A 26577-nucleotide genomic window follows, 5' to 3' on the forward strand; every position below is an offset into this window, starting at 1 on the left:
CCCTTTACATATCAGTGTCAATTAATGGATACTTAACATAAATGAGACAACTAATTGTAATGTCTCTTAACCCATTACTTCACAACAGCTGTTGTTGTCAAACGAGTTGCCCTGAGGTCTTTCATTGTTCGCATGGCTGATGGCTCCCTGCTACGGCGCAACAGACGGACATTGCAAAGAGTTCCACGCCCACCACCTCACCGCAGTGCTCCGCCGGCTATCATGCTTCCTCTGGACGTACCCTGCCACGAGGCTATCGATCTGCCAGCGATCCTGACGGCCCACGCGACCACCGCAATGGCAGCGATCCCACCTCTCCACGTGCAGGCGGCTCCTGATCCACCTCTGTGGCGATCAACAAGAATTCGTCGCCCGCCACAAAGACTGAATCTGTAGACTTAACTTTTGTACATTTTGTACTGAATCCATCGACTTAACTCTTGTAAATATTGCTTAGTTTGCCCTGTATCTGCACTATCGACACCTTCCCATGTATATACGTTTGTTCAATCACCGTTTGTATATAGTCAGGCATATATATATATATATACATACATACCTCAGTATTTATTTAACTCAAAAAAAAAGGGGGAGATGTCCTAATATCCACTCATGTATATAATGAGATGCAGACAGGCAGTGATTGACACACAGGATGACCAGTAAGCACACAACACAGTGCAGCCAATCACCAGACAGGACACTACCACTATAAAGCCAGAGGGCACTAGGTTTCCCGCTCTCTCGGGACCCAGACACTGAGACGATCAGAGTCCACGAGCTAGCACAGTGCAAACACCATGCGGTAGCTAGTAAGTCTGGTCAGGCTACTACAAGGTCACTAGTCAGATTAGTATAGTGTCGACCCACAGCTGAATATGTATATCAGTTCTATCGTTGAATAAAACAGTGTTGGATCTTCTCCAGTGTTAGACGTCTGTTTCTAGCTTCCCTGCATCGAGTGCAGTCCACATCGAACCTACCTGCCTAACACATCAATTGGCACGTGGCACAGTGAGTAATCCTGAGATTACAACCCTAGAGGTCCTGCTTTTTAGCTTACTACCTAACTTCCTGAACTCCTTCTGCAGTACCTCATCACTCTTCCTGCCTGTGTCGTTAGTATTTATGTGAACTACGACCTCTGTCTGTTTGCCCTCCCCTTCAGGATGCCCTCTACCCGTTCGGAGACATCCTGGACCCTGGCACCAGGGAGGCAACACACCATCCTGAAGTCTCTTTCACGCCCACAGAAGTGCCTATCTGTGCCCCTGACTATAGAGTCCCCTATGACTATTGCTCTTCTGCGCTATGACCCTCCCTGCTGAACATCAGAGCCAGCCGTGGTGCCACTGTTCTGGCTGCTGCTGTTTTCCCCTGATGGGCTATTTCCCCCGACAGTATCCAAAGCAGTATACCTGTTCGAGAGGGGGACAACCACAGAGGATTCCTGCACTGACTGCCTGCCCCTTCTGGTGGTCACCCATCTGACTGCCTGCACCTTGTGTGTGACCCCGTCTATATAACTGCGATCTATGACGCTTTACGCCACCTGCATGCTCCTAAGTGCATCCAACTGCTGCTCCAACCGAACCACGCGGTCTGTGAGCAGCTGCCATTGGTTACGCTTGCTGCAGATGTAGTCGACCGGAATGCTGGAAGCGTCACAGATCTGCCGCATATTACATCGAGTGCACGGCACCCCGCGGAGTGACATTTAAGCACTAGTGAATTAATTTAAAATAATATTTGAATTATTGTTAGATTGAGTTACAATTGACTATATGGCCCTGACGCTAGATATTTACTGTAAAATTAAATGGTAAATACTAATCTCTGCCCTCGGGTTTAGTTAATCCTCAACCTAGATTACTGATAAGTTCAATTAGATTTTTTTTTAAATGTTATTCTTTTTTCAAATTTTAACAGATCTCTCCCTGCAGGTTAATAGTTACAAGGCAGAAGAAGGAAAACAAAACGAGAGGGAAAAGCTTCTCCTCCCACTCTGCACTGAATTACCAAGTTTCAAACTCACCCTAGCTGATTCCTCACTTCGGATGCCTCGACTGCCACTGTGCACAAAGCTGACCCAAACCCCTTCCCCAATCCCCTTCCCATTCACTCCCACTGTGCACAAAGCTGACCCAAATCACTTCCAGTTCACTCCCACTGTGCACAAAGCTTACCCAAACCCCATCCCATTCACTCCCACTGTGCACAAAACAGACCCAAACCTCTTCCCGTTCACTCCCACTGTGCGTAAAGCTTACCCAAACCCCTTCCCGTTCACTCCCACTGTGCACAAAACTGACCCAACCCCCTTCCCGTTCACTCCCACTGTGCACAAAGCTGACCCAAACCCCTTCCCATTCACTCCCACTGTGCACAAAACTGACCCAAACACCTTCCCAATCACTCCCACTGTGCATAAAGCTTACCCAAACCCTTCCCGTTCATTCCCACTGTGCACAATGCTGACCCAAATCCCTTCCCGTTCACTCCCACTGTGCACAAAGCTGACCCAATCCCCTCCCCATTCACTACCACTGTGCACAAAACTTACCCAAACCCCTTCCCATTCACTCCCACTGTGCACAAAACAGACCCAAACACCTTCCCGTTAACTCCCACTGTGCACAAAGCTGACCCAATCCCCTCCCCATTCACTACCACTGTGCACAAAGCTTACCCAAACCCCTTCCCATTCACTCCCACTGTGCACAAAACTGACACAACCCCCTTCCCGTTCACTCCCACTGTGCACAAAGCTGACCCAATCCCCTCCCCGTTAATTCCCACGGTGCACAAAACTGACCCAAACCCCTTCCCGTTCACTCCCACGGTGCACAAAACTGACCCAAACCCCTTCCCGTTCACTCCCACTGTGCACAAAACTGACCCAAACCCCTCCCCGTTCATTCCCACGGTGCGCAAAACTTACCTAAACACCTTCCCGTTCACTCCCACTGTGCACAAAGCAGACCCAACCCCCTTCCCGTTCACTCCCACTGTGCACAAAACTGACCCAAACCCCTTCCCGTTCACTCCTACAGTGCACAAAGCTGAACCAAACCCCTTCCCATTCACTCCCACTGTGCACAAAACTTACCCAAACCCCTTCCCGTTCACTCCCACAGTGCACAAAGCTGACCCAACCCCCTTCAGGTTAACTCCCACTGTGCACAAATCTTACCCAAACCCCTTCCCGTTCACTCCCACTGTGCACAAAGCTGACCCAAACCCCTTCCCGTTCACCCCCACTGTGCACAAAACTTACCCAAACCCCTTCCCGTTAACTCCCACTGTGCACAAAACTGACCCAACCCCCTTCCCGTTCACTCCCACTGTGCACAAAACTGACCCAAACCCCTTCCCGTTCACTCCCACTGTGCACAAAGCTGACCCAAATCCCATCCTGTTCACTCGCACTGTGCACAAAGCTTACCCAAACCCCTTCCCATTCACTCCCACTGTGCACAAAACAGACGCAAACCCCTTCCCGTTCACTCCCACTGTGCATAAAGCTTACCCAAACCCCTTCCCGTTCACTCCCACTGTGCACAAAACTGACCCAAATCCCTTCCAGTTCACTTCCACTTTGCACAAAACTGACACAACCCCCTTCCCGTTCACTCCCACTGTGCACAAAGCTGACCCAAACCCCTTCCTATTCACTCCCACTGTGTACAAAACTGACCCAAACCCCTTCCCGTTCACTCCCACTGTGCATAAAGCTTACCCAAACCCCTTCCCGTTCACTCCCACTGTGCACAATGCTGAGCCAAATCCCTTCCCGTTCACTCCCACTGTGCACAAAGCTGACCCAATCCCCTCCCCATTCACTCCCACTGTGCACAAAGCTGACCCAAATCCCTTCCTGTTCACTCCCACTGTGCACAAAGCTTACCCAAACCCCTTCCCATTCACTCCCACTGTGCACAAAACAGACGCAAACCCATTCCCGTTCACTCCCACTGTGCATAAAGCTTACCCAAACCCCTTCCCGTTCACTCCCACTGTGCACAAAGCTTACCCAAACCCCTTCCCGTTCACTCCCACTGTGCGCAAAACTTACCCAAACCCCTTCCCGTTTACTCCCACTGTACGCAACATTTACCCAAACCCCTTCCCGTTCACTCCCACTGTGCGCAAAGCTGACCCAAACCGCTTCCCATTCATTCCCACTGTGCGCAAAACGTACCCAAACTCCTTCCCGTTCACTCCCACTGTGCGCAATGCTGACCCAAACCGCTTCCCATTGATTCCCACTGTGCGCAAAACGTACCCAAACCCCTTCCCGTTCACTCCCACTATGCACAAAGCTGACCCAAACCCCTTCCCGTTCATTCCCACTATGCACAAAGCTGACCCAAATCCTTTCCCATTCATTCCCACTGTGCGCAAAACTTACTCAAACCCCTTCCCATTCACTCCCACTGTGCACAAAGCTTACCCAAACACCTTCCCGTTCACTCCCACTGTGCACAAAACTCACCTAAATCCCTTCCCATTCATTCCCACTGTGCGCAAAACCTACTCAAACCCCTTCCCGTTCACTCCCACTGTGCACAAAACGTACCCAAACCCCTTCCCGTTCACTCCCACTGTGCACAAAACATACCCAAATCCCTTCCCATACATTCCCACTGTGCGCAAAACTTACTCAAACCCACAAAGCTTACCCAAACCCCTTCCTGTTCACTCCCACTGTGCACAATGCTTACCCAAACCCCTTCCCGTTCACTCCCACTGTGCACAAAACTTACCCAAACCCCTTCCCGTTCACTCCCACTGTGCACAAAACTTACTCAAACCCCTTTCCGTTCACTCCCACTGTGCGCAAAACTTACTCAAACCCCTTCCCATTCACTCCCACTGTGCGCAAAACTTACTCAAACCCCTTCCCGTTCACTCCCACTGTGCGCAAAACTTACTTAAACCCCTTCCCGTTACCTCCCACTGTGCACAAAACTGACCCAAACCCCTTCCCGTTCACGCCCACTGTGCACAAAACCTACCCAAACCCCTTCCCATTCACTCCCACTGTGCACAAAACTTACTCAAACCCCTTTCCGTTCATTCCCACTGTGCGCAAAACCTACCCAGACCCCTTCCCATTCACTCCCACTGTGCACAAAACTTACCCAAACCCCTTCCCGTTCACTCCCACTGTGCACAAAACTGACCCAAACTCCTTCCCATTCACTCCCACTGTGCACAAAACTTACCCAAACCCCTTCCCGTTCACTTCCACTGTGCACAAAACTTACCCCAATCCCTTCCCATACATTCCCACTCTGCGCAAAACTTACTCAAACCCACAAAGCTTACCCAAACCCCTTCCTGTTCACTCCCACTGTGCACAATGCTTACCCAAACCCCTTCCCGTTCACTCCCACTGTGCACAAAACTTACCCAAACCCCTTCCCGTTCACTCCCACTGTGCGCAAAACGTACTCAAACCCCTTCCCGTTCACTCCCACTGTGCGCAAAACTTACTCAAACCCCTTCCCGTTCACTCCCGCTGTGCACAAACTGACCCAAACACCTTCCCGTTCACGCCCAGTGTGCACAAAACCTACCCAAACCCCTTCCCATTCACTCCCACTGTGCGCAAAACTTACTCAAAGCCCTTCCCGTTCACTCCCACTTTGCGCAGAACTTACTCAAACCCGTTCCCGTTTACTCCCACTGTGCGCAAAACTGACCCAAACCCCTTCCCGTTCACGCCCACTGTGCACAAAACCTACCGAAACCACTTCCCATTCACTCCCACTGTGCGCAAAACTTACTCAAACCCCTTCCCGTTCATTCCCACTGTGCGCAAAACCTACCCAGACCCCTTCCCATTCACTCCCACTGTGCACAAAACTTACCCAAACCCCTTCCCGTTCCCTTCCACTGTAAACAAAACTTACCCAAACCCCTTCCCGTTCACTCCCACTGTGTTCAAAACTTACCCAAACCCCTTCCCGTTCTCTCCCACTGTGCACAAAGCTGACCCAAACCCCTTCCCGTTAACTCCCACTGTGCACATTGCTGACCCAAACCCCTTCCCATTCACTCCCACTGTGCACAAAACTTACCCAAACCCCTTCCCATTCACTCCCACTGTGCACAAAGCTGACCCAGACCCCTTCCCATTCACTCCCACTGTGCACAAAACTTACCCAAACCCCTTCCCGTTAACTCCCACTGTGCACAAAGCTGACCCAGACCCCTTCCCATTCACTCCCACTGTGCACAAAACTTACCCAAACCCCTTCCCGTTCCCTTCCACTGTAAACAAAACTTACCCAAACCCCTTCCCGTTCACTCCCACTGTGTTCAAAACTTACCCAAACCCCTTCCCGTTCACTCCCACTGTGCACAAAGCTGACCCAAACCCATTCCCGTTAACTCCCACTGGGCACATTGCTGACCCAAACCCCTTCCCATTCACTCCCACTGTGCACAAAACTTACCCAAACCCCTTCCCATTCACTCCCACTGTGCACAATGCTTACCCAAACCCCTTCCCGTTAACTCCCACTGTGCACAAAGCTGACCCAAACCCCTTCCCGTTCACTCCCACTGTGCACAAAACTTACCCAAACCCCTTCCCGTTCACTCCCAATGTGCACAAAACTTACTCAAACCCCGTCCCGTTCATTCCCACTGTGCGCAAAACCTACCCAGACCCCTTCCCATTCACTCCCACTGTGCACAAAACTTACCCAAACCCCTTCCCGTTCACTCCCACTGTGCACAAAACTGACCCAAACTCCTTCCCATTCACTCCCACTGTGCACAAAACTTACCCAAACCCCTTCCCGTTCACTCCCACTGTGCACAAAACAGACGCAAACCCATTCCCGTTCACTCCCACTGTGCATAAAGCTTACCCAAACCCCTTCCCGTTCACTCCCACTGTGCACAAAGCTTACCCAAACCCCTTCCCGTTCACTCCCACTGTGCGCAAAACTTACCCAAACCCCTTCCCGTTTACTCCCACTGTACGCAACATTTACCCAAACCCCTTCCCGTTCACTCCCACTGTGCGCAAAGCTGACCCAAACCGCTTCCCATTCATTCCCACTGTGCGCAAAACGTACCCAAACTCCTTCCCGTTCACTCCCACTGTGCGCAATGCTGACCCAAACCGCTTCCCATTACTTAAGCAAGGAGTCAGGAGGGCTAGAAGGGGTCATGAAAAGGCATTGGCAAATAGGGTTAAGGAAAATCCCAAGGCTTTTTACACTTACATAAAAAGTAAGAGGGTAGCCAGGGAAAGGGTTGGCCCACTGAAGGATAGTCAAGGGAATCTATGTGTGGAGCCAGAGGAAATGGGCGAGGTACTAAATGAATACTTTGCATCAGTATTCACCAAAGAGAAGGAATTGGTAGATGTTGAGTCTGGAGAAGGGGGTGTAGATAGCCTGGGTCACATTGTGATCCAAAAAGACGAGGTGTTGGGTGTCTTAAAAAATATTAAGGTAGATAAGTCCCCAGGGCCGGATGGGATCTACCCCAGAATACTGAAGGAGGCTGGAGAGGAAATTGCTGAGGCCTTGACAGAAATCTTTGGATCCTCGCTGTCTTCAGGGGATGTCCCGGAGGACTGGAGAATAGCCAATGTTGTTCCTCTGTTTAAGAAGGGTGGCAGGGATAATCCCGGGAACTACAGGCCGGTGAGCCTTACTTCAGTGGTAGGGAAATTACTGGAGAGAATTCTTCGAGACAGGATCTACTCCCATTTGGAAGCAAATGGACGTATTAGTGAGAGGCAGCACGGTTTTGTGAAGGGGAGGTCGTGTCTCACTAACTTGATAGAGTTTTTCGAGGAGGTCACTAAGATGATTGATGCAGGTAGGGCAGTAGATGTTGTCTATATGGACTTCAGTAAGGCCTTTGACAAGGTCCCTCATGGTAGACTGGTACAAAAGGTGAAGTCACACGGGATCAGGGGTGAACTGGCAAGGTGGATACAGAACTGGCTAGGCCATAGAAGGCAGAGGGTAGCAATGGAGGGATGCTTTTCTAATTGGAGGGCTGTGACCAGTGGTGTTCCACAGGGATCAGTGCTGGGACCTTTGCTCTTTGTAGTATATATAAATGATTTGGAGGAAAATGTAACTGGTCTGATTAGTAAGTTTGCAGACGACACAAAGGTTGGTGGAATTGCGGATAGCGATGAGGACTGTCTGAGGATACAGCAGGATTTAGATTGTCTGGAGACTTGGGCGGAGAGATGGCAGATGGAGTTTAATCCGGACAAATGTGAGGTAATGCATTTTGGAAGGTCTAATGCAGGTAGGGAATATACAGTGAATGGTAGAACCCTCAAGAGTATTGAAAGTCAAAGAGATCTAGGAGTACAGGTCCACAGATCACTGAAAGGGGCTACACAGGTGGAGAAGGTAGTCAAGAAGGCATACGGCATGCTTGCCTTCATTGGCCGGGGCATTGAGTATAAGAATTGGCAAGTCATGTTGCAGCTGTATAGAACCTTAGTTAGGCCACACTTGGAGTATAGTGTTCAATTCTGGTCGCCACACTACCAGAAGGATGTGGAGGCTTTAGAGAGGGTGCAGAAGAGATTTACCAGAATGTTGCCTGGTATGGAGGGCATAAGCTATGAGGAGCGATTGAATAAACTCGGTTTGTTCTCACTGGAACGAAGGAGGTTGAGGGGCGACCTGATAGAGGTATACAAAATTATGAGGGGCATAGACAGAGTGGATAGTCAGAGGCTTTTCCCCAGGGTAGAGGGGTCAATTACTAGGGGGCATAGGTTTAAGGTGAGAGGGGCAAAGTTTAGAGTAGATGTACGAGGCAAGTTTTTTACGCAGAGGGTAGTGGGTGCCTGGAACTCACTACCGGAGGAGGTAGTGGAGGCAGGGACGATAGGGACATTTAAGGGGCATCTTGACAAATATATGAATAGGATGGGAATAGAAGGATACGGACCCAGGAAGTGTAGAAGATTGTAGTTTAGTCGGGCAGTATGGTCGGCACGGGCTTGGAGGGCCGAAGGGCCTGTTCCTGTGCTGTACATTTCTTTGTTCTTTTGTTCTTGTTCTTGATTCCCACTGTGCGCAAAACGTACCCAAACCCCTTCCCGTTCACTCCCACTATGCACAAAGCTGACCCAAACCCCTTCCCGTTCATTCCCACTATGCACAAAGCTGACCCAAATCCTTTCCCATTCATTCCCACTGTGCGCAAAACTTACTCAAACCCCTTCCCATTCACTCCCACTGTGCACAAAGCTTACCCAAACACCTTCCCGTTCACTCCCACTGTGCACAAAACTCACCTAAATCCCTTCCCATTCATTCCCACTGTGCGCAAAACCTACTCAAACCCCTTCCCGTTCACTCCCACTGTGCACAAAACGTACCCAAACCCCTTCCCGTTCACTCCCACTGTGCACAAAACATACCCAAATCCCTTCCCATACATTCCCACTGTGCGCAAAACTTACTCAAACCCACAAAGCTTACCCAAACCCCTTCCTGTTCACTCCCACTGTGCACAATGCTTACCCAAACCCCTTCCCGTTCACTCCCACTGTGCACAAAACTTACCCAAACCCCATCCCGTTCACTCCCACTGTGCACAAAACTTACTCAAACCCCTTTCCGTTCACTCCCACTGTGCGCAAAACTTACTCAAACCCCTTCCCATTCACTCCCACTGTGCGCAAAACTTACTCAAACCCCTTCCCGTTCACTCCCACTGTGCGCAAAACTTACTTAAACCCCTTCCCGTTACCTCCCACTGTGCACAAAACTGACCCAAACCCCTTCCCGTTCACGCCCACTGTGCACAAAACCTACCCAAACCCCTTCCCATTCACTCCCACTGTGCACAAAACTTACTCAAACCCCTTCCCGTTCATTCCCACTGTGCGCAAAACCTACCCAGACCCCTTCCCATTCACTCCCACTGTGCACAAAACTTACCCAAACCCCTTCCCGTTCACTCCCACTGTGCACAAAACTGACCCAAACTCCTTCCCATTCACTCCCACTGTGCACAAAACTTACCCAAACCCCTTCCCGTTCACTCCCACTGTGCACAAAACTTACCCCAATCCCTTCCCATACATTCCCACTCTGCGCAAAACTTACTCAAACCCACAAAGCTTACCCAAACCCCTTCCTGTTCACTCCCACTGTGCACAATGCTTACCCAAACCCCTTCCCGTTCACTCCCACTGTGCACAAAACTTACCCAAACCCCTTCCCGTTCACTCCCACTGTGCGCAAAACGTACTCAAACCCCTTCCCGTTCACTCCCACTGTGCGCAAAACTTACTCAAACCCCTTCCCGTTCACTCCCGCTGTGCACAAACTGACCCAAACACCTTCCCGTTCACGCCCAGTGTGCACAAAACCTACCCAAACCCCTTCCCATTCACTCCCAATGTGCGCAAAACTTACTCAAAGCCCTTCCCGTTCACTCCCACTTTGCGCAGAACTTACTCAAACCCGTTCCCGTTTACTCCCACTGTGCGCAAAACTGACCCAAACCCCTTCCCGTTCACGCCCACTGTGCACAAAACCTACCGAAACCACTTCCCATTCACTCCCACTGTGCACAAAACTTACTCAAACCCCTTCCCGTTCATTCCCACTGTGCGCAAAACCTACCCAGACCCCTTCCCATTCACTCCCACTGTGCACAAAACTTACCCAAACCCCTTCCCGTTCCCTTCCACTGTAAACAAAACTTACCCAAACCCCTTCCCGTTCATTCCCACTGTGTTCAAAACTTACCCAAACCCCTTCCCGTTCACTCCCACTGTGCACAAAGCTGACCCAAACCCCTTCCCGTTAACTCCCACTGTGCACATTGCTGACCCAAACCCCTTCCCATTCACTCCCACTGTGCACAAAACTTACCCAAACCCCTTCCCATTCACTCCCACTGTGCACAAAGCTGACCCAGACCCCTTCCCATTCACTCCCACTGTGCACAAAACTTACCCAAACCCCTTCCCGTTAACTCCCACTGTGCACAAAGCTGACCCAGACCCCTTCCCATTCACTCCCACTGTGCACAAAACTTACCCAAACCCCTTCCCGTTCCCTTCCACTGTAAACAAAACTTACCCAAACCCCTTCCCGTTCACTCCCACTGTGTTCAAAACTTACCCAAACCCCTTCCCGTTCTCTCCCACTGTGCACAAAGCTGACCCAAACCCATTCCCGTTAACTCCCACTGGGCACATTGCTGACCCAAACCCCTTCCCATTCACTCCCACTGTGCACAAAACTTACCCAAACCCCTTCCCATTCACTCCCACTGTGCACAATGCTTACCCAAACCCCTTCCCGTTAACTCCCACTGTGCACAAAGCTGACCCAAACGCCTTCCCGTTCACTCCCACTGTGCACAAAACTTACCCAAACCCCTTCCCGTTCACTCCCACTGTGCGCAAAACGTACTCAAACCCCTTCCCGTTCACTCCCACTGTGCGCAAAACTTACTCAAACCCCTTCCCGTTCACTCCCGCTGTGCACAAACTGACCCAAACACCTTCCCGTTCACGCCCAGTGTGCACAAAACCTACCGAAACCCCTTCCCGTTCACTTCCACTTTGCATAAAGCTTACCCAAACCCCTTCCCGTTCACTCCCACTGTGCACAATGCTGAGCCAAATCCCTTCCCGTTCACTCCCACTGTGCACAAAGCTGACCCAATCCCCTCCCCATTCACTCCCACTGTGCACAAAGCTGACCTAAATCCCTTCCTGTTCACTCCCACTGTGCACAAAGCTTACCCAAACCCCTTCCCATTCACTCCCACTGTGCACAAAACAGACGCAAACCCATTCCCGTTCACTCCCACTGTGCATAAAGCTTACCCAAACCCCTTCCCGTTCACTCCCACTGTGCACAAAGCTTACCCAAACCCCTTCCCATTCACTCCCACTGTGCGCAAAACTTACCCAAACCCCTTCCCGTTTACTCCCACTGTACGCAACATTTACCCAAACCCCTTCCCGTTCACTCCCACTGTGCGCAAAGCTGACCCAAACCGCTTCCCATTCATTCCCACTGTGCGCAAAACGTACCCAAACTCCTTCCCGTTCACTCCCACTGTGCGCAATGCTGACCCAAACCGCTTCCCATTGATTCCCACTGTGCGCAAAACGTACCCAAACCCCTTCCCGTTCACTCCCACTATGCACAAAGCTGAACCAAACCCCTTCCCGTTCATTCCCACTATGCACAAAGCTGACCCAAATCCTTTCCCATTCATTCCCACTGTACGCAAAACTTACTCAAACCCCTTCCCATTCACTCCCACTGTGCACAAAGCTTACCCAAACACCTTCCCGTTCACTCCCACTGTGCACAAATCTCACCTAAATCCCTTCCCATTCATTCCCACTGTGCGCAAAACCTACTCAAACCCCTTCCCGTTCACTCCCACTGTGCACAAAACGTACCCAAACCCCTTCCCGTTCACTCCCACTGTGCACAAAACATACCCAAATCCCTTCCCATACATTCCCGCTATGCGCAAAACTTACTCAAACCCACAAAGCTTACCCAAACCCCTTCCTGTTCACTCCCACTGTGCACAATGCTTACCCAAACCCCTTCCCGTTCACTCCCACTGTGCACAAAACTTACCCAAACCCCTTCCCGTTCACTCCCACTGTGCACAAAACTTACTCAAACCCCTTTCCGTTCACTCCCACTGTGCGCAAAACTTACTCAAACCCCTTCCCATTCACTCCCACTGTGCGCAAAACGTACTCAAACCCCTTCCCGTTCACTCCCACTGTGCGCAAAACTTACTTAAACCCCTTCCCGTTACCTCCCACTGTGCACAAAACTGACCCAAACCCCTTCCCGTTCACGCCCACTGTGCACAAAACCTACCCAAACCCCTTCCCATTCACTCCCACTGTGCACAAAACTTACTCAAACCCCTTCCCGTTCATTCCCACTGTGCGCAAAACCTACCCAGACCCCTTCCCATTCACTCCCACTGTGCACAAAACTTACCCAAACCCCTTCCCGTTCACTCCCACTGTGCACAAAACTGACCCAAACTCCTTCCCATTCACTCCCACTGTGCACAAAACTTACCCAAACCCCTTCCCGTTCACTCCCACTGTGCACAAAACTTACCCCAATCCCTTCCCATACATTCCCACTCTGCGCAAAACTTACTCAAACCCACAAAGCTTACCCAAACCCCTTCCTGTTCACTCCCACTGTGCACAATGCTTACCCAAAACCCTTCCCGTTCACTCCCACTGTGCACAAAACTTACCCAATCCCCTTCCCGTTCACTCCCACTGTGCGCAAAACGTACTCAAACCCCTTCCCGTTCACTCCCACTGTGCGCAAAACTTACTCAAACCCCTTCCCGTTCACTCCCGCTGTGCACAAACTGACCCAAACACCTTCCCGTTCACGCCCAGTGTGCACAAAACCTACCCAAACCCATTCCCATTCACTCCCACTGTGCGCAAAACTTACTCAACCCCTTCCCGTTCACTCCCACTTTGCGCAGAACTTACTCAAACCCGTTCCCGTTTACTCCCACTGTGCGCAAAACTGACCCAAACCCCTTCCCGTTCACGCCCACTGTGCACAAAAGCTACCCAAACCACTTCCCATTCACTCCCACTGTGCACAAAACTTACTCAAACCCCTTCCCGTTCATTCCCACTGTGCGCAAAACCTACCCAGACCCCTTCCCATTCACTCCCACTGTGCACAAAACTTACCCAAACCCCTTCCCGTTCCCTTCCACTGTAAACAAAACTTACCCAAACCCCTTCCCGTTCACTCCCACTGTGTTCAAAACTTACCCAAACCCCTTCCCGTTCACTCCCACTGTGCACAAAGCTGACCCAAACCCCTTCCCGTTAACTCCCACTGTGCACATTGCTGACCCAAACCCCTTCCCATTCACTCCCACTGTGCACAAAACTTACACAAACCCCTTCCCATTCACTCCCACTGTGCACAATGCTTACCCAAACCCCTTCCCGTTAACTCCCACTGTGCACAAAGCTGACCCAAACCCCTTCCCGTTCACTCCCACTGTGCACAAAACTTACCCAAACCCCTTCCCGTTCACTCCCAATGTGCACAAAACTTACTCAAACCCCTTTCCGTTCACTCCCACTGTGCGCAAAACCTACTCAAACCCCTTCCCATTCACTCCCACTGTGCGCAAAACTTACTCAAACCCCTTCCCGTTCACTCCCACTGTGCGCAAAACTTACTTAAACCCCTTCCCGTTACCTCCCACTGTGCACAAAACTGACCCAAACCCCTTCCCGTTCACGCCCACTGTGCACAAAACCTACCCAAACCCCTTCCCATTCACTCCCACTGTGCACAAAACTTACTCAAACCCCTTCCCGTTCATTCCCACTGTGCGCAAAACCTACCCAGACCCCTTCCCATTCACTCCCACTGTGCACAAAACTTACCCAAACCCCTTCCCGTTCACTCCCACTGTGCACAAAACTGACCCAAACTCCTTCCCATTCACTCCCACTGTGCACAAAACTTACCCAAACCCCTTCCCGTTCACTCCCACTGTGCACAAAACTTACCCCAATCCCTTCCCATACATTCCCACTCTGCGCAAAACTTACTCAAACCCACAAAGCTTACCCAAACCCCTTCCTGTTCACTCCCACTGTGCACAATGCTTACCCAAACCCCTTCCCGTTCACTCCCACTGTGCACAAAACTTACCCAAACCCCTTCCCGTTCACTCCCACTGTGCGCAAAACGTACTCAAACCCCTTCCCGTTCACTCCCACTGTGCGCAAAACTTACTCAAACCCCTTCCCGTTCACTCCCGCTGTGCACAAACTGACCCAAACACCTTCCCGTTCACGCCCAGTGTGCACAAAACCTACCCAAACCCCTTCCCATTCACTCCCACTGTGCGCAAAACTTACTCAAACCCCTTCCCGTTCACTCCCACTTTGCGCAGAACTTACTCAAACCCGTTCCCGTTTACTCCCACTGTGCGCAAAACTGACCCAAACCCCTTCCCGTTCACGCCCACTGTGCACAAAACCTACCGAAACCACTTCCCATTCACTCCCACTGTGCACAAAACTTACTCAAACCCCTTCCCGTTCATTCCCACTGTGCGCAAAACCTACCCAGACCCCTTCCCATTCACTCCCACTGTGCACAAAACTTACCCAAACCCCTTCCCGTTCCCTTCCACTGTAAACAAAACTTACCCAAACCCCTTCCCGTTCACTCCCACTGTGTTCAAAACTTACCCAAACCCCTTCCCGTTCACTCCCACTGTGCACAAAGCTGACCCAAACCCCTTCCCGTTAACTCCCACTGTGCACATTGCTGACCCAAACCCCTTCCCATTCACTCCCACTGTGCACAAAACTTACCCAAACCCCTTCCAATTCACTCCCACTGTGCACAATGCTTACCCAAACCCCTTCCCGTTAACTCCCACTGTGCACAAAGCTGACCCAAACCCCTTCCCGTTCACTCCCACTGTGCACAAAACTTACCCAAATCCCTTCCCGTTCACTCCCACTGTGCACAAAACTTACCCAAACCCCTTCCCGTTCACTCCCACTGTGCACAAAGCTTACCCAAACCCCTTCCCGTTCACTCCCACTGTGCACAAAACTTACCCAAACCCCTTCCCATTCACTCCCACTGTGCACAAAACTTTCCCAAACCCCTTCCCATTCACTCCCACTGTGCACAAAACTTACCCAAACCCCTTCCCGTTCACTCCCAATGTGCACAAAACTTACTCAAACCCCTTTCCGTTCACTCCCACTGTGCGCAAAACTTACTCAAACCCCTTCCCATTCACTCCCACTGTGCGCAAAACTTACTCAAACCCCTTCCCGTTCACTCCCACTGTGCGCAAAACTTACTTAAACCCCTTCCCGTTACCTCCCACTGTGCACAAAACTGACCCAAACCCCTTCCCGTTCACGCCCACTGTGCACAAAACCTACCCAAACCCCTTCCCATTCACTCCCACTGTGCACAAAACTTACTCAAACCCCTTCCCGTTCATTCCCACTGTGCGCAAAACCTACCCAGACCCCTTCCCATTCACTCCCACTGTGCACAAAACTTACCCAAACCCCTTCCCGTTCACTCCCACTGTGCACAAAACTGACCCAAACTCCTTCCCATTCACTCCCACTGTGCACAAAACTTACCCAAACCCCTTCCCGTTCACTCCCACTGTGCACAAAACTTACCCCAATCCCTTCCCATACATTCCCACTCTGCGCAAAACTTACTCAAACCCACAAAGCTTACCCAAACCCCTTCCTGTTCACTCCCACTGTGCACAATGCTTACCCAAACCCCTTCCCGTTCACTCCCACTGTGCACAAAACTTACCCAAACCCCTTCCCGTTCACTCCCACTGTGCGCAAAACGTACTCAAACCCCTTCCCGTTCACTCCCACTGTGCGCAAAACTTACTCAAACCCCTTCCCGTTCACTCCCGCTGTGCACAAACTGACCCAAACACCTTCCCGTTCACGCCCAGTGTGCACAAAACCTACCCAAACCCCTTCCCATTCACTCCCACTGTGCGCAAAACTTACTCAAACCCCTTCCCGTTCACTCCCACTTTGCGCAGAACTTACTCAAACCCGTTCCCGTTTACTCCCACTGTGCGCAAAACTGACCCAAACCCCTTCCCGTTCACGCCCACTGTGCACAAAACCTACCGAAACCACTTCCCATTCACTCCCACTGTGCACAAAACTTACTCAAACCCCTTCCCGTTCATTCCCACTGTGCGCAAAACCTACCCAGACCCCTTCCCATTCACTCCCACTGTGCACAAAACTTACCCAAACCCCTTCCCGTTCCCTTCCACTGTAAACAAAACTTACCCAAACCCCTTCCCGTTCACTCCCACTGTGTTCAAAACTTACCCAAACCCCTTCCCGTTCACTCCCACTGTGCACAAAGCTGACCCAAACCCCTTCCCGTTAACTCCCACTGTGCACATTGCTGACCCAAACCCCTTCCCATTCACTCCCACTGTGCACAAAACTTACCCAAACCCCTTCCAATTCACTCCCACTGTGCACAATGCTTACCCAAACCCCTTCCCGTTAACTCCCACTGTGCACAAAGCTGACCCAAACCCCTTCCCGTTCACTCCCACTGTGCACAAAACTTACCCAAATCCCTTCCCGTTCACTCCCACTGTGCACAAAACTTACCCAAACCCCTTCCCGTTCACTCCCACTGTGCACAAAGCTTACCCAAACCCCTTCCCGTTCACTCCCACTGTGCACAAAACTTACCCAAACCCCTTCCCATTCACTCCCACTGTGCACAAAACTTTCCCAAACCCCTTCCCATTCACTCCCACTGTGCACAATGCTTACCCAAACCCCTTCCCGTTAACTCCCACTGTGCACAAAGCTGACCCAAACCCCTTCCCCTACACTCCCACTGTGCACAAAACTTACCCAAACCCCTTCCCGTTCACTCCCACTGTGCACAAAACCTACCCAAACCCCTTCCCGTTCACTCCCACTGTGCACAAAACTTACCCAAACCCCTTCCCGTTCACTCCCACTGTGCACAAAGCTTACCCAAACCCCTTCCCGCTCACTCCCACTGTGCACAAAACTTACCCAAACCCCTTCCCGTTCACTCCGACTGTGCACAAAGCTTACCCAAAGCCCTTCCCGTTCACTCCCACTGGGCACAAAACTTACCCAAACCCCTTCCCGTTCACTCCCACTGTGCACAAAACGTACCCAAACCCCTTCCCATTCCCTCCCACTGTGCACAAAACTTACCCAAACCCCTTCCCATTCACTCCCACTGTGCACAATGCTTACCCAAACCCCTTCCCGTTAACTCCCACTGTGCACAAAGCTGACCCAAACCCCTTCCCGTACACTCCCACTGTGCACAAAACTTACCCAAACCCCTTCCCGTTCACTCCCACTGTGCACAAAACTTACCCAAACCCCTTCCCGTTCACTCCCACTGTGCACAAAGCTGACCCACACCCCTTCCCGTACACTCCCACTGTGCACAAAACTTACCCAAACCCCTTCCCGTTCACTCCCACTGTGCACAAAACTTACCCAAACCCCTTCCCATTCACTCCCACTGTGCACAATGCTTACCCAAACCCCTTCCCGTTAACTCCCACTGTGCACAAAGCTGACCCAAACCCCTTCCCGTACACTCCCACTGTGCACAAAACTTACCCAAACCCCTTCCCGTTCACTCCCACTGTGCACAAAACTTACCCAAACCCCTTCCCGTTCACTCCCACTGTGCACAAAACTTACCCAAACCCCTTCCCGTTCACTCCCACTGGGCACAAAACTTACCCAAACCCCTTCCCGTTCACTCCCACTGTGCGCAAAACTTACTCAAACCCATTCCCATTCACTCCCACTGTGCACAATCCCAATGGACCCAAACCCTTTCCCGTTCACTCCCATTCTACACGATCCCAATGGATCCAAACCTCTTCCCATTTTTCCCCCAATTCCAGGTTATCGACACCAATGCTTTCTCAGTTCAGTGACTCCAGCCTGGTTTTTACCTGAATTGGTTCAGCGATGAATCCAGCCACTTGATTGGGTACAGCAGTTTGGAGAGTGTTGTGTAATTGGTCAATGTATTTATCCTTCGCCTCACACCTGCCTGAGAAAGCAGCCTGTCACTGATAGAAACAGACAGCCGGCCAGGAGCTCACCCCACACCCCCTCACCCCACACCCCCTCACCCCCTCACCCCCTCACCCCCACACCCCCTCACCCCCTCACCCCCTCACCCCACACCCCACACCCCCTCACCCCCTCACCCCACACCCGCTCACCCCCTCACCCCACACCCCCTCACCCCCTCACCCCCTCACCCCCTCACCCCACACCCCCTCACCCCACACCCACTCACCCCACACCCCCTCACCCCCTCACCCCTCACACCCCCTCACCCCCTCACCCCCTCACCCCCTCACCCCACACCCCCTCACCCCACACCCCCTCACCCCACACCCCTTCACCCCCTCACCCCACACCCCCTCACCCCCTCACCCCACACCCCCTCACCCCCTCACCCCACACCCCCTCACCCCCTCACCCCACACCCCCCCTCACCCCCTCACCCCACACCCCCTCACCCCCTCACCCCCACACCCCCTCACCCCCTCACCCCACACCCCCTCACCCCCTCACCCCACACCCCCTCACCCCACACCCCCTCACCCCCTCACCCCACACCCCCTCACCCCCTCACCCCCTCACCCCCTCACCCCACACCCCCTCACCCCCTCACCCCCTCACCCCACACCCCCTCACCCCACACCCCCTCACCCCCTCACCCCACACCCCCTCACCCCCTCACCCCTCACACCCCCTCACCCCCCCCCACACCCACCCACCCCACAGCCCCTCACCCCCTCACCCCACACCCACTCACCCCTTCACCCCACACCCCCTCACCCCCTCACCCCACACCCCCTCACCCCCTCACCCCACACCCCCTCACCCCACACCCCCTCACCCCTCACCCCCTCACCCCACACCCCCTCACCCCCTCACCCCACACCCCCTCACCCCACACCCCCTCACCCCCTCACCCCTCACACCCCCTCACCCCCCCCCCACACCCACCCACCCCACAGCCCCTCACCCACTCACCCCCTCACCCCACACCCACTCACCCCCTCACCCCACACCCCCTCACCCCCTCACCCCCTCACCCCACACCCCCTCACCCCCTCACCCCACACCCCCTCACCCCACACCCCCTCACCCCTCACCCCCTCACCCCACACCCCCTCACCCCACACCCCCTCACCCCACACCCACTCACCCCCTCACCCCACACCCCCTCACCCCACACCCCCTCACCCCCTCACCCCACACCCCCACACCCCCTCACCCCACACCCCCTCACCCCCTCACCCCTCACACCCCCTCACCCCCTCACCCCCTCACCCCACACCCCCTCACCCCACACCCCCTCACCCCACACCCCCTCACCCCACACCCCCTCACCCCCTCACCCCACACCCCCTCACCCCCTCACCCCACACCCCCTCACCCCCTCACCCCACACCCCCTCACCCCCTCACCGCACACCCCCTCACCCCACACCCCCTCACCCCACACCCCCTCACCCCCTCACCCCCACACCCCCTCACCCCCTCACCCCCTCACCCCACACCCCACACCCCCTCACCCCACACCCCCTCACCCCACACCCCCTCACCCCCTCACCCCACACCCCCTCACCCCCTCACCCCACACCCCCTCACCCCCTCACCCCACACCCCCTCACCCCCTCACCCCACACCCCCTCACCCCACACCCCCTCACCCCCTCACCCCTCACACCCCCTCACCCCCCCCCCCACACCCACCCACCCCACAGCCCCTCACCCCCTCACCCCACACCCACTCACCCCTTCACCCCACACCCCCTCACCCCCTCACCCCACACCCCCTCACCCCCTCACCCCACACCCCCTCACCCCACACCCCCTCACCCCTCACCCCCTCACCCCACACCCCCTCACCCCCTCACCCCACACCCCCTCACCCCACACCCCCTCACCCCCTCACCCCTCACACCCCCTCACCCCCCCCCCACACCCACCCACCCCACAGCCCCTCACCCCCTCACCCCCTCACCCCACACCCACTCACCCCCTCACCCCACACCCCCTCACCCCACACCCCCTCACCCCCTCACCCCACACCCCCTCACCCCCTCACCCCACACCCCCTCACCCCACACCTCCTCACCCCTCACCCCCTCACCCCACACCCCCTCACCCCACACCCCCTCACCCCACACCCCCTCAACCCCTCACCCCACACACCCCCTCACCCCCTCACCCCACACCCCCTCACCCCCTCACCCCACGCCACCTCACCCCCTCACCCCACACCCCCTCACCCCCTCACCCCACACCCCCTCACCCCCTCACCCCTCACCCCCTCACCCCCTCACCCCACACCCCCTCACCCCACACCCCCTCACCCCCTCACCCCCTCACCCCACACCCCCTCACCCCCTCACCCCCTCACCCCCCTCACACCCACCCACCCCACACCCCCTCACCCCCTCACCCCTCACCCCCTCACCCCCTCACCCCCCTCACACCGACCCACCCCACACCCCCTCACCCCCTCACCCCTCACCCTCTCACCCCTCACCCCCTCACCCCACACCCCCTCACCCCACACCGCCTCACGCCCTCACCCCCTCACCCCATGCCCCCTCACCCCACACCCCCTCACCCCACACCCCCTCACCCCCTCACCCCACGCCCCCTCACCCCGCCCCACACCGACCCCACACCCCCTCACCCCCTCACCCCACACCCCCTCAACCCCTCACCCCACGCCCCCTCACCCCACACCCCCTCACCCCCCCTCAGCCCTCACACCCCCTCACCCCCACACCCCCTCACCCCACACCCCCCCACACCCCCTCACCCCCCTCACACCCACCCACCCCACACCCCCTCACCCCACGCACCCCCTCACCCCTCACACCCCCTCACCCCCCCCACACCCACCCACCCCACAGCCCCTCACCCCCACAACCCCTCACCCCCATCCCCCCACCCCCACTCACCCCCCACACCCACCCACCCCACACCCCCTCACCCCCATCCCCCCACCCCCACTCACCCCCCTCCCCCCTCACCCATGCCCATCACCCCCCACACCCCTCACACCCATCACCCCCACACCCCCACACCCCCATCACCCCCCCACCTCACCCCCCAACCCCCCTCACCCACGCCCATCACCCCCCACACCCCCTCACACCCTCACCCCTCACACCCTCTCACCCCCACACCCCCTCACCACCCCCCCACACCCCCTCACCCCCACACACCCTCACCCCCCATCCCCCCCACCCACCCCACACCCCCTCACCTCTCACCCCCACACACCCTCTCACCCCCACACCCCCTCACCACCCCCCCACACCCCCTCACCCCCACACACCCTCACCCCCCATCCCCCCACCCACCCCACACCCCCTCACCTCTCAACCCCACACCCCCCTCACCCCCCACACCCACTAACCCCCCACCCCCCCTCACCCACGCCCATCACCCCCCACACCCCTCACCCCCATCACCCCCACACCCCCTCACCCCCCATCCCCCCCTCCCACCCCCACACCCCCTCACCTCTCACCCCCCACACCCCCTCACCCCCCACACCCACTCACCCCCCTCACCCCCCACCCCCTCACCCACGCCCATCACCCCCCACATCCCTCACCCCCATCACCCCCACACCCCATCACCCCCAGCCCTCTCACCCCACCCCCTCACTCCCTCACCCCCATCACCCCTCACACCCCCTCACGCCCCCACCCCACCTCACCCCCACACCCCCCACACCCTCACTCCCTCACCCCCCACACCCCCACCCCCACATCCCCACCCCCACCCCCCTCACCCCCCACACCCCCTCACCCCCACCTCACCCCCTCACCTACACCCCCTCACCCCCCACACCCCCTCACCCCCTCACCCCCCACACCCACTCACCCCCTCACCTCCTCACCCCCCATACCCACTCACCCCCTCACCCCCACATCCCCTCACCCCCCACATCCACTCACCCCCCACACCCCCTGAACCCCAACACCCCCTCAACCCCCACACCCCCTCAACCCCCACACCCCCCACACCCCTTCACCCCCCACACCACCTCACCCCCCACACCCCCTCAACCCCCACACCCACTCACCCCTCCACACCCCCTCACCCCCTCACCACACACCCCCTCACCCCCCACACCCCCTCACCCCCCAACCCCCTCACCCCCTCACCCCCCACACCCACTCACCGCCTCACCCCCCACACCCCCTCACCCCCAACAGCCATCACCTCCTCACCCCCACACCCCCTCATCCCCAACAGCCACTCACCTGGACAAACACACCCACACAGACAGATACACACAAACACACCCACAAACACACACACACTGTCACACATGCACACACACACACACAGTCACACACATGCACAGTAACACATACACACACATACACACACACACACAGTCACATACACAGTCACACATACACACAGTCACACAGTCACACACACAGTCACACATACACATACACGCACGCACATACACACACACACACAGACACACACACACACAGACACACACAGTCAGGAATAAAAGAATGACTAGGGTAAGAGTAGGGCCAGTCAAGGACAGTAGTGGGAAGTTGTGCTTGGAGTCCGAGGAGATAAGAGAGGTGCTAAATGAATATTTTTCGTCAGTATTCACACAGGAAAAAGACAATGTTGTCGAGGAGAATACTGAGATTCAGGCTACTAGACTAGAAGGGCTTGAGGTTCATAAGGAGGAGGTGTTAGCAATTCTGGAAAGTGTGAAAATAGATAAGTCCCCTGGCCCGGATGGGATTTATCCTAGGATTCTCTGAGAAGCTAGGGAGGAGATTGCTGAGCCTTTGGCTTTGATCTTTAAGTCATCTTTGTCTACAGGAATAGTGCCAGAAGACTGGAGGATAGCAAATGTTGTCCCCTTGTTCAAGAAGGGGAGTAGAGACAACCCCGGTAACTATAGACCAGTGAGCCTTACTTCTGTTGTGGGCAAAATCTTGGAAAGGTTTATAAGAGATAGGATGTATAATCATCTGGAAAGGAATAATTTGATTAGAGATAGTCAACACGGTTTTGTGAAGGGTAGGTCGTGCCTCACAAACCTTATTGAGTTTTTTGAGAAGGTGACCAAACAGGTGGATGAGGGTAAAGCAGTTGATGTGGTGTATATGGATTTCAGTAAAGCATTTGATAAGGTTCCCCACAATAGGCTACTGCAGAAAATACGGAGGCATGGGATTCAGGGTGATTTAGCAGTTTGGATCAGAAATTGTCTAGCTGGAAGAAGACAAAGGGTGGTGGTTGATGGGAAATGTTCAGGCTGGAGTCCAGTTACTAGTGGTGTACCACAAGAATCTGTTTTGGGGCCACTGCTGTTTGTCATTTTTATAAATGACCTGGAGGAGGGCGTAGAAGGATGGGTGAGTAAATTTGCAGATGACACTAAAGTCGGTGGAGTTGTGGACAGTGCGGAAGGATGTTACATGTTACAGAGGGACATAGATAAGCTGCAGCGCTGGGCTGAGAGGTGGCAAATGGAGTTTAATGCAGAAAAGTGTGAGGTGATTCATTTTGGAAGGAATAACAGGAAGACAGAGTACTGGGCTAATGGTAAGATTCTTGGTAGTGTGGATGAGCAGAGAGATCTCGGTGTCCATGTACATAGATCCCTGAAAGTTGCCACCCAGGTTGAGAGGGTTGTTAAGAATGCGTACGGTGTGTTAGCTTTTATTGGTAGAGGGATTGAGTTTCGGAGCCATGAGGTCATGTTGCAGCTGTACAAAACTCTGGTGCGGCCGCATTTGGAGTATTGCGTAGAGTTCTGGTCACCGCATTATAGGAAGGATGTGGAAGCATTGGAAAGGGTGCAGAGGAGATTTACCAGAATGTTGCCTGGTATGGAGGGAAGATCTTATGAGGAAAGGCTGAGGGACTTGAGGCTGTTTTTGTTAGAGAGAAGAAGGTTAAGAGGTGACTTAATTGAGGCATACAAGATGATCAGAGGATTGGATAGGGTGGACAGTGAGAGCCTTTTTCCTCGGATGGTGATGTCCAGCACGAGGGGACATAGCTTTAAATTGAGGGGAGATAGATATAGGACAGATGTCAGAGGTAGGTTCTTTACTCAGAGAGTAGTAAGGGCGTGGAATGCCCTGCCTGCAACAGTAGTGGACTCGCCAACACTAAGGGCATTCAAATGGTCATTGGATAGACATATGGACGATAAGGGAATAGTGTAGATGGGCTTTAGAGTGGTTTCACAGGTCGGCACAACATCGAGGGCCGAAGGGCCTGTACTGCGCTGTAATGTTCTATGTTCAGTCACACACACACACACACACACACACGGACACACACACAGAGACACACAAACAGCCACACACACAGGCACACGGACACACACACACGGACACACACACAGACACACATGGACACACACACACACATATACATACGGACACACACACATACACACAGACACACATGGACACTCACAGACACACACACACGGATATACATACGGACACAGACACACCCACACACACACACGGGCACACACACACAGACACACACACAAACACACCCATACACGTAGACACGGACACACACAGACACACATGCACAGACACAAACACACGGACACACACACAGAAACACGCCAAGATACACACACACACACAAAAACATGGAAACACAGACACACATTCACACACATATGTGATATCCATAAATGATCTGGACGAAGGTATAGGTGGCCTGATTAACAAGTTTGCAGATGATACTAAGATTGGTGGAGTTGCAGATAGCGAGGAGGACTGTCAGAGAATACAGCAGAATATAGATAGATTGGAGAGTTGAGCAGAGAAATGGCAGATGGAGTTCAATCCAGACAAATGCGAGGTGATGCATTTTGGAAGATCTAATTCAAGAGCGGACTATACGGTCAATGGAAGAGTCCTGGGGAAAATTGATGTACAGAGAGATCTGGGAGTTCAGGTGCATTGTACCCTGAAGGTGGCAACGCAGGTCGATAGAGTGGTCAAGAAGGCATACAGCATGCTTGCCTTCATCGGACGGGGTATTGAGTACAAGAGTCGGCAGGTCATGTTACAGTTGTGTAGGACTTTGGTTAGGCCACATTTGGAATACTGCGTGCAGTTCTGGTCGCCACGTTACCAGAAGGATGTGGATGCTTTAGAGAGGGTGCAGAGGAGGTTCACCAAGATGTTGCCTGGTATGGAGGGTGCTAGCTATGAAGAAAGGTTCAGTAGATTAGGATTGTTTTCGTTGGAAAGACGGAGGTTGAGGGGGGACCTGATTGAGGTCTATAAAATTATGAGAAGTATGGACAGGGTGGATAGCAACAAGCTTTTTCCAAGAGTGGGTGTGTCAATTACAAGGGGTCACGATTTCAAGGTGAGAGGGGGAAAGTTTAAGGGAGATGTGCGTGGAAAGCTTTTTACGCAGAGGGTGGTGGGTGCCTGGAACGCTTTGCCAGCGGAGGTGGTAGAGGCGGGCACAATAGCATCATTTAAGATGCATCCAGACAGATATATGAACGGGCGGGGAACAGAGGGAAGTAGATCCTTGGAAAATAGGTGACAGGTTTAGATAAAGGATCTGGATCGGCGCAGGCTGGGAGGGCCGAAGGGGCTGTTCCTGTGTTGTAATTTTCTTTGTTCACGCACACACACAGACACACACACACGGACACATAATACCATAAGACACAGGAGCAGAATTAGGCCACTCGGCCCATCGAGTCTGCTCCGCCATTCAATCATGGCTGATATTTTCTCATCCCCATTCTCCTGCCTTCTCCCCTAACCCCTGATCCCCTTATTAATCAGGAACCGATCGATCTCGGTCTTAAAGACACTCAGTGATTTGGCCTCCACAGCCTTCTGCGGCAAAGAGTTCCACAGATTCC

The 26577-nt window shown here is 54.1% G+C and overlaps 1 protein-coding gene across 2 annotated transcripts in view; it reads right to left on the reverse strand.

The window, feature by feature from the left end:
• Nucleotides 1–26577, reverse strand: part of agxt2 (alanine--glyoxylate aminotransferase 2) — a 600286-nt gene that overhangs the window by 256407 nt on the left and 317302 nt on the right. For both annotated transcript variants that reach the window (XM_072515583.1, XM_072515582.1), the window contains exon 8: nt 18571–18671. In XM_072515583.1, the coding sequence (XP_072371684.1) occupies nt 18571–18671 (101 nt within the window). The remainder of the gene's footprint in view (nt 1–18570; nt 18672–26577) is intronic.

The sequence above is a fragment of the Scyliorhinus torazame genome, chromosome 9, assembly GCF_047496885.1.
Source record: "Scyliorhinus torazame isolate Kashiwa2021f chromosome 9, sScyTor2.1, whole genome shotgun sequence".
Taxonomy (NCBI): domain Eukaryota; kingdom Metazoa; phylum Chordata; class Chondrichthyes; order Carcharhiniformes; family Scyliorhinidae; genus Scyliorhinus; species Scyliorhinus torazame.